Raw genomic sequence first — 15,360 nt, forward strand, 5'->3', positions numbered from 1 at the left:
TGAAGGACACAGGTACAGCTCTCAGCTATCCTCAGAGCCAGCTTTTAAAGAGGAGTGCAGGTCTGATGCAGTGGGAATGGAGGGGTAGTAAAGGGGCCACAGAGGGAATACTCAGCACATTCAGAATGCCATTTCTGTCACCATGAACCAACAGCAGCAGCAAAAGTGACTCAGCCTCCCTCCCCAATCTAGGCAGACTGTGGCTTCCCTGGCCATGACCAAACCCTTCAGCAGGTCTGCAACTGGTTCAACCTGGTGGCCACATCCCCAGCTGCGTGCCAAGTGCATGAACAGAAAGGTCAGGCCGACGTCTAACACACCAGGGCACAGAGAACATTAGATGCCAAAAGCAGAGGTTTCAACAACTATGGGAGAAAGAAAAAACAAACAAACACGACATGACGACCATATCCTCCGCCTCTGAGTGGCTCAGCTTCTCCAGCCCTCCCCAAGCCCACAAGCCACAGCTGGTGAATGCCCGAAACTGAAAGACCAAGTCTCCACTGGACATGGACATGCTCCTAGTCCAGTGCTCAAAGGAAGAGTTCCAAACATGTAAATACAAGGAAAGGCGGCTAACTCTCCCTCAGAGAAAAGGGACTTTTTTTTCCCCCACAGAAAGCAGAAAAATAATTTATTCCAAAAGATGGCAGAAATAAGAAATTCAAGCTGAAAATATACTTAGGTGTAACTGTGTTGGGGCAGGTCTTCCTATGAACTTGCTCTCTCGTTGGCTGCTGTACTGGAGTCTAATTGTCGTGTGATGGCTTTTAAACACTTTGCTGATTCCCACGTCATGAGCAGGCAGGAGCCATCTTCAAATCCACAGGTTCCAAGACTTACTGTGTTTGCCAAGTGGTTGCCACAACTGAGGAACCCAGGCCCCAAGACACAAGTGTCCCTGACTAAAGCAAAACACACCCAAGATAACATTCCCAAACCAAATTTACAAAATAAACAGGAAAATGACCCAAGAGAATCCTCTCACTCTATCATGTGGTAAATATCAAGGCCCGATTCATAAATGAATAAACAAGAAAAAAACAAATACAAAAACTCCACAGGAGGATATGTATAAAATTCTGTAATGAAAGGGAAGGAAATGAACATTGCACACAAGAGTTAGATGAAGAATAAATTCTTGGAAAGGATTTGTCCCAGGACATGGAAGTGCATGCAAGCAATAGTTTTTAATGGTGTCAATTCCTCCCAAATTAATTGACAAATTTAATGCAACAACAACCAAAATTACAAAATACTTTATAAAAATGACTATAAAGTTCATTAGCAAGAATAAGTGTGTCTCAATCACAGGAATGACAAACATTATGAAGAATGATCACCCCGGCCTGGGGTAAATGAGCAGAAATGGAGAACACAGATGGGAGCGTAAATTCACATATCTTTTCTTGAGGGCAATTATTCAACCTAAAACAAGATGAAAGTGTACATATCTTCCAATTCAACAATTCTACTTCTAGGACTTTCACCCTAGGTAATATCCTAATAACTCCCAGAGATTTTTGTGCAAGGATGGTGTGTCAGTCTGCTGGGGCTCCATAGCAAATAGCATAGACTGTGGGGTGTAAGCAACAGATATTTATTTCTCACAGTTCTGGAGGCTGAGTCCAAGGTCAAAGTGTTAGCAGGGTTAGTTTCTTCTGAGGCCTCCCCCCTTGGCTTGTAGATGACCATCTTCACATCGTCTCCCCCTGCACAGGGCTGCACAGGTTTGCACAAGTCTGTATCTTAGTCTCTTCTTCTTATAAAGACACCAGTCATACTAGATCAAGACCCAATGACTTCATTTTAACTTAATTGCCTCTTTAAAGGTCCTATCTTCAAATACAGTCACATTCTGAAGTATTGAGGGGTTATAACTGCAACATATACATTTTAAATATGCATGATTCAGCCCACAATAGGTGGTTACTGCATTGATATCATTGATTATTATTGAAAATAACTGTCATAGCTACAGTTCAGTACTATTAGACTTTTCTTTAGACTTTTAATTTTCACAACACTCCTATAAAGTAGATATGATCTCCCTTTCACAGGTGAGGAAGCTGCTTTTAAAGAAGTTAAATAATTGTGCCAAGGTCTAGGTGATGTTGAGGTCTAGACAGCTTCCAAGGTCTGTGCTTTCACATCATTCCCTTCCAGGAAACATGGCTGACGGCATATGCAAAAGACTCCTCATTTTTGTAAAAGGCATGTGCAAAGAAAGCACGTGCACCTGTGTGTCAAAAATGGTGGACATCTTTGTTCAATGGGATTATGGGTGATTTTTATGTTTTTCCTTTTTATGCTGTTTGCTTTCAGACAACTGTGTGTTCACAAATTACATAATAAAAAATGATAAAAAGAATTTCTGTTTTAAGAAAAATATTCACATCACTCAGTTTTTATGCAATTTTTTTTTTCAGACATGTCTACCTTAGGCCACCTTTATTCCACTGGCCCTTTCCCTCTGACACTTATCTCTGGGCCTCGCCTGGACCTCTCCTTTGACAGGTAGACCCTAAGGACTTTCTGTGGTGGATTCTGAGACTTACAATTCAGAACTGAGATGAAATCCTCACTGTTATCACATTACAAGTTCGATCGCCTACTCTGTTTCTCAAGCTTGGCTGTTCAGACTATAAGACATCACTGTCCATGTGCTGACAGGATGTCTATCCTCAGATGATCATGTAAGGGCTGGGGTCGGAGAGGAGGCAGAAGACAATGCTGAGCTTTTCAAATACTGAGAAAAGCCAGGGTTCGAGGGTGAGGGGATAAAAAACGTATTCATGTTGGACTTGAGAACCAAGTTTGCAAAGTAGCAGTAACATCACAACTTATGTCCAACTGTAATAACGCTAGGTTCTTTTACTTCAGACAACTGTAATTCTCATTTCACAGATTGTGATGTCATTAGTCAGAGGTCTCAAACTTATATGCCTAGGAGGCACAGAGGCAACAAAGTGGAGTGACCCAGGGGTAAACCAAAGGGAGCCGTGGGGACTGTAGCAAACAGAGCCCATGTGTCCCATGTAAAGGGAGCGGCTTCTTCCAACTCCAGCTAATTGCGGCCACACAACAATGAAGATCCTGTGCAGGTTCAAGCTTTCAGCTTTTCGAGAAAAGCCAGAAATCCATATTTTTATGTCAAATCTCCCCATTTTTAACTGTTCATAATTATTTAAAATATTTTAACACAGTAGACTGGGCAAATGAACTACTGCAGGTTCAGTTTGTGACAGCCAACAGGATTCCCAACTGGGAATAGTCCCTGTCACTCTGACTCAGGAAAAGAAGAGCCATCAAGGGAGGAAGGATGCCATCTGCAACACTGGCCTCAACGCCCCCTGGGGTGGATGACAGCACTACTAGGACACTGGTGCAGTTGTGTCATCCACACCAAAGCCGGGCCATACGGCACCATGATTAAACCTAATGTCCTGACTGAGCACAGAAAGCTCACGGCAAGGGGCAGGAGAGAGGAAGGATTCTCCAGGCAGCTGAGGGCACTCCAGGACCAGAGTCAGGGGATCCAGGACAGTCAGGCCAGGCTGTTCAGCAGAAAACACGATAGCCAAGGACTTGACCTCAGCTCAGGAAGTGAGCAGCACCCCCTCCTGTTCCCATCTCCACACTTCGGGGCTAGTTTGAGCTCCTCTCTGCCCTCCCCACATCTATAGTCTGAACTCAACCTCTGCTCTCCACCTTTGCTCTGAAATGCCAAAAATACAAGTACTTTAAGTTCTTCTGAGATGGAGGATGTTGGTTTAATTACTATTTGATCATTCTGTACCACTGCCTGCTAACATAAAATCTCTCTATGCTGTCTGATATATTTCTGTTCCTGGTGACGTAGATGCCGACAGAAACCATCTGTCCAGAAGTCCTGATCCTTATTAAGAGACTGCCTAATATGCAAGGCCTTTTTTTCCTATAGTGGAATATAGTTAAGTGATATTTGGCAAGGCACTAAATTGCTCGAGTTGTAGTTTTTCCAAAGAAATCTAAAATCTGGATTAAATCTCTCATTTTTAATGTTGACAACCACTAAAACATTTTTTAAAAACATACTATGGCAGCAAACAAAATACCTGCAGTTGTCTCCTAAAATTAAAGAGTTGAGCTTAAGGAGTTCTAAGATCTTATCCAGCTCCGATAATGACTGAGGTGGTATTTTATGATTAATGGGTAGTTTGTTTTAGGTAAAAGTATCAAATCAAATTTCTCCATGCCAAACTAGCTCTTAAGAGGCAGCTTCTCTTGAGGTACAACCAGAAAAGGTGGCTGGTCTTACTGATTCTCCTTATCTCTTCTCTTCTCCCAATTCCACATAGCATCTATGTGCAATTTCTAAACATATGAGACAAGTGTGGTACAACACATAAAATGGGGCATGTGTAGCCCCTTCCAGGAGCTTCTCCAGGGCAGGGATGTATCTTGGTTTCATTGTCACATCCCTGGGACTGACCGACATGGCCCACAGCAAAGGTTCAGTACGTGCTTGGAGAGTTTATGTTCCCAGGAATATACCACTCTAGGTCCGACTTTAATAAGAATAATTGTGAGGAACAAATTCCAGAGTAGATTTATATTGAATACTGACTATCACAAAAAAAAATTCAGATCATTAGCTGTAATCATCCAAGAATAATAAGCCAGATAAATATTATTTCTACATGTTGTACATTTAAGGCCTCTTCCCAGGAGCCGTCTCAATTTTTGGAGAGCACTTGGCTACACCGTAACTCAAAACCTATCTTTACCTCTCAGCAGATACATCTTCTACTAAAAGCAACAGATTCTTGGGCCTTAAAAGAAGAGCTGACGGAGGGCTGAGTACGAAAATAAAAATAAATTAAATGAGATCTAGAAGCAGATGTGGAAAGCACAGGGTTCTCCAAATGCACTTGTTTCCTTTGGATCTGGGGTCTTGCACATGGTTGCACAGAGTAGAGTTCCTGAGGTAACTTCGTGAGGACACGCTCCTCCACCTGAACAAGCCGCTCACATTACAGTTTGTAATATGCGTTTTTGGGTTTCTTTATTTTTTTGGTTGTTAACATCCAGAGATGCCTGCTTTATTTCTTACTAGGTGTGTAATGTAGTTTTTTTCAAACACCTTCTTGATCCAACACTGAGCCTGTGGCTAGACGTCCATCAGTTCCTCTTCTCCAGCACCCTATTAATTCCACATCCCCAACCACCTGCCATGTCCAGCTCTTACACTCCAGGCCGTGAGTTCTCACCCTGATCAGCCAGGGCCAGCTTTAGGGCCCACTGAAACAACACAAAGTAGCCAATCCTGAACCTGCTTACCCCATGGAAGCCACAACAAAGATTCTACCTCCTGAGGACCCCCCGTTGGCCCTGAGTGGCCCTATGTCACATGCTGTATCCTCTCCAAGTAACTGAGTTACAAAGCTGTAACTCTTTCCAGTTTTTCTCGAACTGTCTCTGGCCTTACCATACCTCACCCAAGATAACGTGGTTAAAATGTGGTTGGACAAATAAAGAAGTAATTCAAAGGTTATCCTTGATTGGTCTACTGGCTGCCAACAGCTGATCACAACCTAAAAAAGCCTACATGATAAGTTTTCCAAAGTCAGGAAGGGGTGATTCAACACGGGGGCTAGGAAAAAATGATAGTTTCCTAATATAAAAACACAAAAGTCACACCCCAAGAAATCTGTCATTTACAGCCCTCAGAAGGTACTTTCCTGGCATAGATTTCAGTCAAATGCATCAAAATGTGCTGATGTTTGCAGAGTGCCCTGGTTACCCCGATACTTCTGAGACTTAGCTGAAGTGGGGCAGGCATGCAAAGGCATCTCCATACGTGGAAAGCAGGACACCTTCTCGTAACCTCAGTGAGAGTGAGCACTTGATCATTTTCCAGGTAACACATGGTAAGCCTTCTACGGAGGCTACTGGAAAACCAAACTCTGAAGACAAGGTCCAGGTGATGGCAATGAAAATGTGTAGTCTCCTCACATGTTAGAAAGAGCTGTCTACTGTAAGGGTCTTCCCTTGGTGGCATTTTCTGCACAGCCAGAGAAGCAGCAAGTAGTTGACAGGGCTCTTCCCTGATTGTGCTTAGGCATTCTGATTCTTAAACATTTGGTAACTGCCTTTGGCACCTTTCTAATACTGATCAGAACACTGCAAATTGTTACTTTAGTGATAAGCATTCCCTAAGGTAGCGAGTATTTTTATATAAAAACCATCTTTCATTGTGAGGAAGGACAAGTCACACAATTCACCATTTGGGACCCTGGGAAGCCATTAATCTTACTCTGCCCCCTGCACGAGCATTTCTTCAGTTTCAGGGAAGCTCTTCAACCAGGCTACTATGTGGCTGCTCACTAGAAGGCTTTCTCAGCATGTGGCAAGCACTGGTAACCCTCAGGTCTCTTGCTGCACCCTCTTAGAGTCCAGGAAACCAGACACAGCAGGTCCTTGAATAACACTGTTTCATTCAATGCCATTTTGTTATAACACTCATGAGATGCCATAGGAACCTAACTCTTGTTTCTATCAACTAGCCTATGGGAAAATAGGTCTCATTACATGTCATTTTGCCACTGTTCTAAGAACCTATCAATGATGTTAAGTGAGGACTTACTATACTCACTCTGCCAGCCTCCCTTGCAGCTATGGCAGTCATGTGATCCAGTTCTAATCCATAGAGGTATGCGAGGGACTTCTGACAAGAATTTTACCTTCCTGATAAAAGGGAGCTGACCACAGCTGGCAGAGCCCTCCCTTCTCCCCAGCCTTATAATGTAGATGAATGTAGATGTTTACACTGATGATTACTCTATAAAAATGCACATATACATTACACTCCTATATAAAGGTTGGAAGAATAAAGATAAACACATAGATTATTATAATATTAATTCTATAGAGGTTCATATGTGTGTACTTTTTAATGTGCACACCCACTGAAGAAAACTTCTTTTTGTAAAGTTAAAAGGATGTATACTTCAAACATAACTATATATATACACACACACACACACACACGCGCGCGTATAGACATATATGTGTGTGTATATGAATATATGTGTGTGTAAATATATATGTGTATACATGTACATATACATACACACATATGTATATGTATATATGTGTGTGTACATATACATATACATATGTGTATGTATACATACATATGTATATATGTATATGTATATGTGTGTATGTATGTATATATATGTTTATATGTATATACATATACATATGTATATATACATGCGTACATACATATATGTATATATATACATATGTATACATATATATACATATACGTGTGTGTGTGTGTGTGTGTGTGTATACACACACTCATTTTGGACCCATTGTTCAGAATTAGGCCATTCTAGGTATATTTCCTTCCACATGGTTCAACTTATGAACATCCATAAGTGACCTGAAAAATAAACTAGAGGAAGCTCTCCCACCCTGATTTCTATGCCTTCCCCTACTTGGGATATTAGACCAGAGTAAATGGAATATGAGGATGAGAATCAAGACTTGCTCTGTCTCTTCAGACATAGAAAGACAGCTGCATTTGGAGACATCACAGCAGGACAAAGTGTATGGTTAATTTGTCAACACATACCACAAAAGTTTTCATATAAATGTTTAATTATATTGGGGACAGTATCATAAAATTCACCAAAACAATCTCTCTGCCAACAACTTGTAATGAGGATCTACCACACAACCAGGAAAAGATTAAAGGTCAACTAAAGGAGACAACTCCCCCGCCTCGCAAACACCACGGACTGAAAAACCAGAGGTTGAGAAACTCTTACACGCACATATTTGGCATTTATCAAAATGAATTAAAAAAAAAAACTAACACTGACTTGAAAATACATTCTTTAAAAATTTTTTTTAAGTGAGCCCTAAGTTTCCTCTTTTACTTCTGCCTTTTGTTACAGTGGCTCTCCGGGAACAGGGAAAAGGAAGAAGGTCTCAGAGTTCAATGTGCCAGGTAGCAGCAACACAGAACATAAGGCACCTTCTCAAGTAAAACAAATCAGGAGCCATAGGAGACTGTTCCATTTGGGCTGTCTCATTCAACCAACCATGGACGCTTGACATTAAATCACACGTTTTGTGTGTTTTTCCTTCACCCAAGGGAAAAGAAAAGGAGGGTTTTTTTTTTCTTTATATGAACACAGAACACGATGTGGGGTACAGGCACACAGAACACGTTTTTTTCTTTATACGAACACAGAACACTTTGTGAGGTTACAGGCACACAGTGCAGAAGGGGGGACAAAACTTTCTTCAGCCTTGATGTGCCCCAGTGGCTGGTCATGGCCATGCTTGACCACACATTAGAGAAAGTGACTTTATTAGCCAAACGCTCCATTTCCTTGAGTCTTGAATTTTTCAGTTGCAGAATGGAGATGATATTAAACTATATTAAATTTCTCCTTTTATAGGCTAAAACTGTTGATAGCAGAGGTTTCAGATGGTCCAATCTAACAATTCCTGCTTTGTTATTCGTAGGTCTTTTTCACAGGATCAAATAAAATTAGTTTATATGAAGGTGCATAAAAAACTATATGAGAAGAGCATTAACTTTATGAACTGAAACAGTAATCAGTGCTTTGAACTCCACATGTGCATTGCTTTATAAAAAATGAAATTATAAGGTAGATATCAGAGTCATTTTTTATAATGTAAATTCCTGGATGCACCCCAAACCTACCAAGTCAGAGACAAGAGGACCTGGTGAGGACTATGCACTTCTGACAAGCACTCCCAGTGATAACTCAAGTTGGAGAAAATACTTTTTCCAGGAAATAAATTGGCCTCTTTGGTTTTGAGTGGCTCTCTGCTGAAAGGCAAGATTTACCCAAGTCCACTTAATGTGTCTCCTTACCAAATAAGAGAAATTATAAAGAACCTAGAGCAGAGTACGTTCTTTTTTCTTAATAACCGGAAGAGATTTCATATGAAAATCAGTAAAATTAACTCAGTCACTAATTACTGAAAATTGACAAAACCTGATGAAGGTGTCATCTTTTGCTACAGGGTGGTTTCATCACCTTACTCCTTAATCCAAGTCTTGTAAAAAGCTCTTATTGAAGTTCCTGTAGGGGACCCCAGATCTCCCTTGTAGCAGGGGCTGGCCACTCCACAGCCTGTCATACTTACCCCTCAGGATGTAGTTCTGATAGTTCTGGTCTGCCTCAGCTCCCACCTTGATCAAACAGGTCAGACCTTCAGCCACGACAAATTCATGCACCAAATCCTTGTCATCCTGGTGAGAAAGAGGGGTGGGGGGACAAAGAAAGACTTTAAATACCATCCCAGTCCATCCTCCATCCAGGCTGTGCTGTTAAAACTATGTACAAGCCTTTGAAGCCAGACCGACCCCTAAAGACTGTTCTGCTCTATTCAAATGAAGCATCTTAACTGTTGCCAGAGGAATTTTATAACCAATTTTCACATTGTTGTTTGCCAAAGACCAATTATTGCCTTCTGGGCAATCTAATAAAGATAAAGCAAACGAATCCCCTGTCAGGAAAATTTATAGTGTTCTGTTTTTCATTCTTTAGAAATCACCAGGCTCTGCTTCCCCACAGGTCCCTAGGGACTGGCCACATGAAGCTCACTGGGTTTTAACAGGAAACATTTGATAGCAGCACAAATCATCAAGTGAACGATTCAAAGCCTCTCATGTGTCCCAAAGACAGTCCTTAAGGATGGCGGCTCCCAAAAATCTTACAAATGGTATCAGAAAGTAAGAAAGCTGCCTCTCCACCTCCTGAGTGGGAGGCAGAGAGCAGAACCAGCCAGTTGTGTATCTGGAGCAGCCACACTACCCCTCAGAACTGCCATTTGCGACAACATGGATGGATCTTGAGAACATCATGCAAAGTGAAATAAGTGAGACAAAAAAAGCTGAGAACCATGATTTCACTCATATGTGGGGTATAAAACTGAAAGCAACAAACAAAAACTCATAGACACAGACAACAGTTTAGTGGTTACCAGAGGGAAAAGGGGTGGGGAAGAGGTAGATAAGGGTAAAGGGGGTCAAATACAGGATGATGAAAGGAGATCTGGTTTTGGGTGGTGAACACATGACGTAATATACATATGGCATATTATTGAATTGTACACTTGAAACCTACATAACTTTATTAACCAATGTCATCCCAATAAATTTAATTTTAAAAATTTGATTTAATTTAATTTAAAAAAAGCGACTTTGGTCTGCCTGCAGACCTGATTGCAGAAGGCAGGACACAGAAGAAGCCTCAGGAGTCATCTACTCGGTGGTTCACAAAGAGGTCACCAGACCCACAGGCAGTGAGAGCGTCACCTGTGAACTTACAGGACAGGAAACTACTGCAGGACCAAGTGACCTGTGCTTACCAAGCCATGCAGGTGATTCTGAAGTGCTCAGATGGGTCTCAACCCTGACTCCTTTACTCCAGGATCATCTGGGAGCTTAGAAAGGAATAGGAAGCAGGACTCTCCTTAGATGGGCTTAAACCAGAATTTCTGGGGTGGGAGAGGCCCAGTCTTTGCTATTAAAGCCCAGGAAATCCCTAAAGGCCAACCAGTTCAAGAACCAATGATCCAATCCTACCTTCTCCTTACAGATAAAGACTCAAGAGTGGCAAATCTTTGGCCAAGATCACTTATGTCGGGTCAGCCCTCAAGCCTAGTCATTTTCATGTAGTAGCCACTTCTATGGAGCTCTAGGAGAGGGAGTTTTCCACTACTATTTCAGGAGATTTCCCCAACTGGACAGTGCCTTGCCTAAAATGCAACTAAGATCAAACTGGAACATTCATCCTCGATTATAACGACAGAAAAAAAAACCCTCAGTGATGTAAATAGTAGAAAGCTTAATGGAATAATGAAAGGTTATTCTTATAGGAATGGTCAGCAACCATGGTTTATCTCCAAAAAGAAAAAATAATTTAGACAAACTGGCATAATTCTCTAGTCTCTATGTAAAATCAGCCCCTCATTTAGACTTTATGGCATTTTCCAATTATATGGATGGAGGACTTGAGCTAAATGTGGGCAGGCCAGGCCAAGGCTCCCTTTGAACCAAGAAAGCACTCTCAGTGTTCAGAGGGCGCTCGGGGGAGGCGGGGGCGATGCTTGTGCCCTGAAGGTAATGAGAGACAGCTGTGTTAACTCCGACTTCAAGATAATCATGGCTTTGGAAAGCAAGAGAAAATGGGACAATCTCATGAGTTTTTGGAAAATTACTTTACACTCACATGTATAAAGGAAATAAAAAATAATTCTCTCTCCATCCATATCCTTTTCCACCAGCATATGTGAAAAGTGAACATTTAGATGAGCTCATGTCTAGTCAGAAAGTCTTTCCAAGCATGTAACAAATGTTTATTACTTTAACTAAAACTAGATTCACACATGACTTCATGGTAAAAAAAGTGAGAACAAGCTCTCAAGAAACCACTCAAGCTAATCACTAATATTAATATAGCAGAGTTGACTGTCTGGCAAAGGCACTCGGAAAATGCACTGGACAGAGTAGACAGTGTTTATAAAAATAATTCAGAACTCTAAAATGTACACACACATGTAGATAAGGCACTTAGGAAATAGAAATTTATGAGTAATAAATGTGAAGAGCATCTTCCAAACTAGCAAATTTAAACACATATCCTAAAAGATATAAGCACTAATAAATTATTTTTTAAAACACTGGTTTCTGACTAGAATGATAAGTGATTATCTCCGCATTTCAGAATTTTCTATAATAACCACGTGGTAGTTAACCTGTGATCATTTTTTAATGCCAGTTAGTCAAAGAATATTCAACTCAATTCATATAACCAACGGCTCTAGTATTTATTGTGTGTTTTTTATTTTTTGTTTTTTGTTTTTACTCCCTTACAAGTCTAGTTCCAAAAAGAACCTCCACATGTAGAAAACACAGTTGGTGAAGGAGAGACAGGCTCGTGAGTGAGAAAGGTGATCTAGGGCCTGGACAGATGGCAACCTGTGTAATCCATTCAATTCTCAATATATCCTTGCTCTGTGGTTTACAACTATTTTGTGCCTACGTGGGTGGTCTTCCAAACAGTTTATAAACTTCTGATAGCAAGCAAATCCCAGACATCACATCATTTAATCTATAAGTATTCCAATATGCAGCTCTAAAATAGGAACTCTTTCAAATTATCTACTCATAATTAAAAAATTAATACTTTCTTATGTTATCACATGTCCAGTCAGTAAATTTCTCTTACGTTGTTTTGCACAGTTTGTATTAAGATCCAAATAAGATCCACATGTGGCAATTAGTTGATATAACTTTTAAATGTCTTTTAATTCATCCTTTATTTTTCCTTGAAATGTATGCATTGAAGAAACTTGGTCATTAGAGACAAGGAAGACTGCAGACTGAAGACTGTAGGGTAGCCCACAATCTGGGTTTTGTTGATTACACTCTTGTGGTGTCATTTAACATGTACCTCAGACCTAGATCATTTATAAGCTGGTGACTGCATATAGAGGCATGATCGGATCCAGGATTGATTTTGTTGGCTTGACCACATCGTTGATGATAGCACATGATGGAGCACATTATATCTGGTTGTATCTCATTTCCATCACCTCAGCAGCTCTTGATGCTCAACACCTACATCCATTAATTCAGGGACTGCAAAATCAGGATATTCTAATTCTATCATTCCTTATTACTTATTAGCTGGAATATTTTTATAAACAAAACTTCCCTTCACTACTATTTGTCATCTTAAATTTTATAGGGAAAGGCAAGATAAATAGGAGATTCTAAAACTTTACTCATTTTCAAAATAATGAGCTAGTTCACTAGTATCTTCCCATGGTAATCAATCTACTGGATTTTTTTCTAGTATTAGTATGAACTCCTTAAAGCAAATTTACTTGATGTGTTTCAATTCACTGCAATTATTATCCTTAATGATGTTTATACCATCCCATCTTTAGCAAGCCAGTAAGAGACTCTTCCTGGGTTATTTTGGCAATAATCCTAGAAGTATTTGATAGCTTCCTTGCTATCTATATAAAATGTTCTAAGTTTATTTTACACATTTCCTGCTCCAAATTTAGAATCAGCTATTCCAAATAGCTCTGGTTCCTTTCAGTATTTTAAGACCACAAACCTGTTGCTAGTGGTGTTTTTTGCTAGTGGGTTGATCATTGCTTCTAGTCCTTTTCTATAAACAGAGCTAAAACTATGCCCGTTTGCTTGTTACAATAATGTATACTATGGGTTCTATCTGATTTTTCCAATTCAGCAAAACAGAGTTTTTATCGTCATCTACCTTTCTACCTTCTATCTCCAATAGACCAAGAATCCTATTCCCTAAGAACACTAAGAATGACAAGACTGTGACATCACACACACACACACACACACACACACACACACACACACCAGTCTCAGAATAGCAACACCAATACTACCACCACCAATGTGATTATTGTAAACAGTTCATTTTGTGTATATGTGTGGTTCTTTCTGTTCTTAGGGTATATCTTATTCAAGATGCACAAATTACAGTGTTTTAAAGTCACTTAGAATAGCTCTTCTCTGTGTGGTTCTGCCACCAACTGGATACTCAACAAGGCAAACACAGATTTTGAGGGAAGTCAAAGCTGAACAATGGAAAGAGCAGGGGGACAGAGAGACTAAATGAGTTAGGGTGAGGAGAGTCATGAACATGGCCCTCTGGTGGTGCTGTATCAGTCCAGCCCCACTGCAGTCAGGGATCTGAGTTCCAAAGGAGGATATAATGGAGGGTGAAGAAGTTTTTCTTTGCTCAGCTAAGGAATAAGGAGACGCAGATGGATACATGGGAAGTGGAACTTTAGGACAAGTAATTAGTCAGTGAAGCATTTACTAAATTAGAGACAAGAAAGACTGAAGACAGACATTTGGTTTACCCAGTCCATTTGTCCATCGCTTAAGTGGCACCAGACGCTGTGCAAGATCCAAGGACCCAACAATGGAAACCAGGAAGCTCCCAGATAACCGGACTCAGAGAAGTACCCTGAAGTATCTTAAGTTCTACACTAGACATAAGCACAGAGGACATCAGAAGTACTTTGAGGGACCATGACTATGGTGAGGGGTCATTTACAGGAGAAGATACCAGGAGGGAAAATGAGAGACACAGAGAGTGGATGGGGGGCGGGAGGGGGGGGGGCGGACGCAATGCATTCTGGGATAAAAGCAATAGGTCCAGGGGCAAAGATGCAGAATAAAGAGAGCGCAGCTTACCCAAATGCAATCACGGGTGGAACTCAAGATGCAGCCAAGAGGTATGCGCGGAAGACAGATCCAGAGGGCCTTAATGTTATACCGAGAAATCCATGTGTAATCCAGAAGGTGATATGGAACCAGCAAGAGAATGACTTCCTCAAACCCCTCTTGTGGGAAGCTGAAGAATGGACTGAGTTGGGGAGGACTAAAAGCAGCAGTGCCCATGGACAGCTGTTGCAATTTCTCCAGAAGAAATGGCCTGAACCAAGGCAAACCCCAAATCCCTAGGCATTTCTGAAATATGCACCCTAAAGGCAAAGACATGACAAATTTACACCTGTAGCTGTCGGAAGAAGAGAAAAAAGGACTCATCTCCAGAAATGTTGACAGTGTTGTGAGAAAAATATGAAGGCATGATTGAACAAGTTTAAGGAAGAATGGAAGGACAACATGCAGATGGGAGGGACTGTTGGCCTGTCTTTTTGCCTGCTCCCTCTCAGACAGGAAGATACCCATGAAGGAGACTGCCACTCTGGCTAGAACTATTCCTGACAAAGATAATTTAAGGATGTATACAGGATGGGAACTGAAAAGAATTGGAATATGCCCTAGAGTCCAAAACTATAATGGAAAGAATGATGAACCTACACAGACACAGGCTCAACACAAATGTCACCTTCTCTATGTAGCCATCTCCTGATCCTGCCCAGGCACAGCAGCCTCGTCCTCCTCCTCTGGCTTTGTCCCTCTCCTCTGCAGTCTCACACGAGTGATAGTCTTGGAGCCCATAAGCATACCTGTCCTAGCCCTCTTCACTAAGCTCATGACTTTCTCAAGGCAGAGACAGAGGGAAGGCTTAGGAGAGAAGGATGAGATGAAACCAGAGAGACACCTGCACATGGGCACAAGGAGACATGTCCACAGCAGCATGGATTATAACAGCAAAACACTGGAAATAAACCAAACTGCCAATAGAAAAATGAACAAAGCAACTTGGGCTTCATTCATACAATGGGATATTTACTTAGAGCTATGCCAGTCATGCCTACATCTATCCTGCTCTCAGTAAATAAGCTGAAGTATGATAC

At 41.0% G+C, this 15,360-nt stretch overlaps 1 protein-coding gene across 1 annotated transcript in view; it reads right to left on the reverse strand.

The window, feature by feature from the left end:
* FHOD3 (formin homology 2 domain containing 3) overlaps positions 1 to 15,360 on the reverse strand; it is a 406,356-nt gene that overhangs the window by 224,861 nt on the left and 166,135 nt on the right. Inside the window, exon 5 of the mRNA XM_023532085.1 lies at positions 9,181 to 9,286. Within this exon, the coding sequence (XP_023387853.1) occupies positions 9,181 to 9,286 (106 nt within the window). The remainder of the gene's footprint in view (positions 1 to 9,180; positions 9,287 to 15,360) is intronic.

This window comes from Pteropus vampyrus, unplaced genomic scaffold (assembly GCF_000151845.1).
Source record: "Pteropus vampyrus isolate Shadow unplaced genomic scaffold, Pvam_2.0 Scaffold3, whole genome shotgun sequence".
In the NCBI taxonomy this organism is placed as follows: domain Eukaryota; kingdom Metazoa; phylum Chordata; class Mammalia; order Chiroptera; family Pteropodidae; genus Pteropus; species Pteropus vampyrus.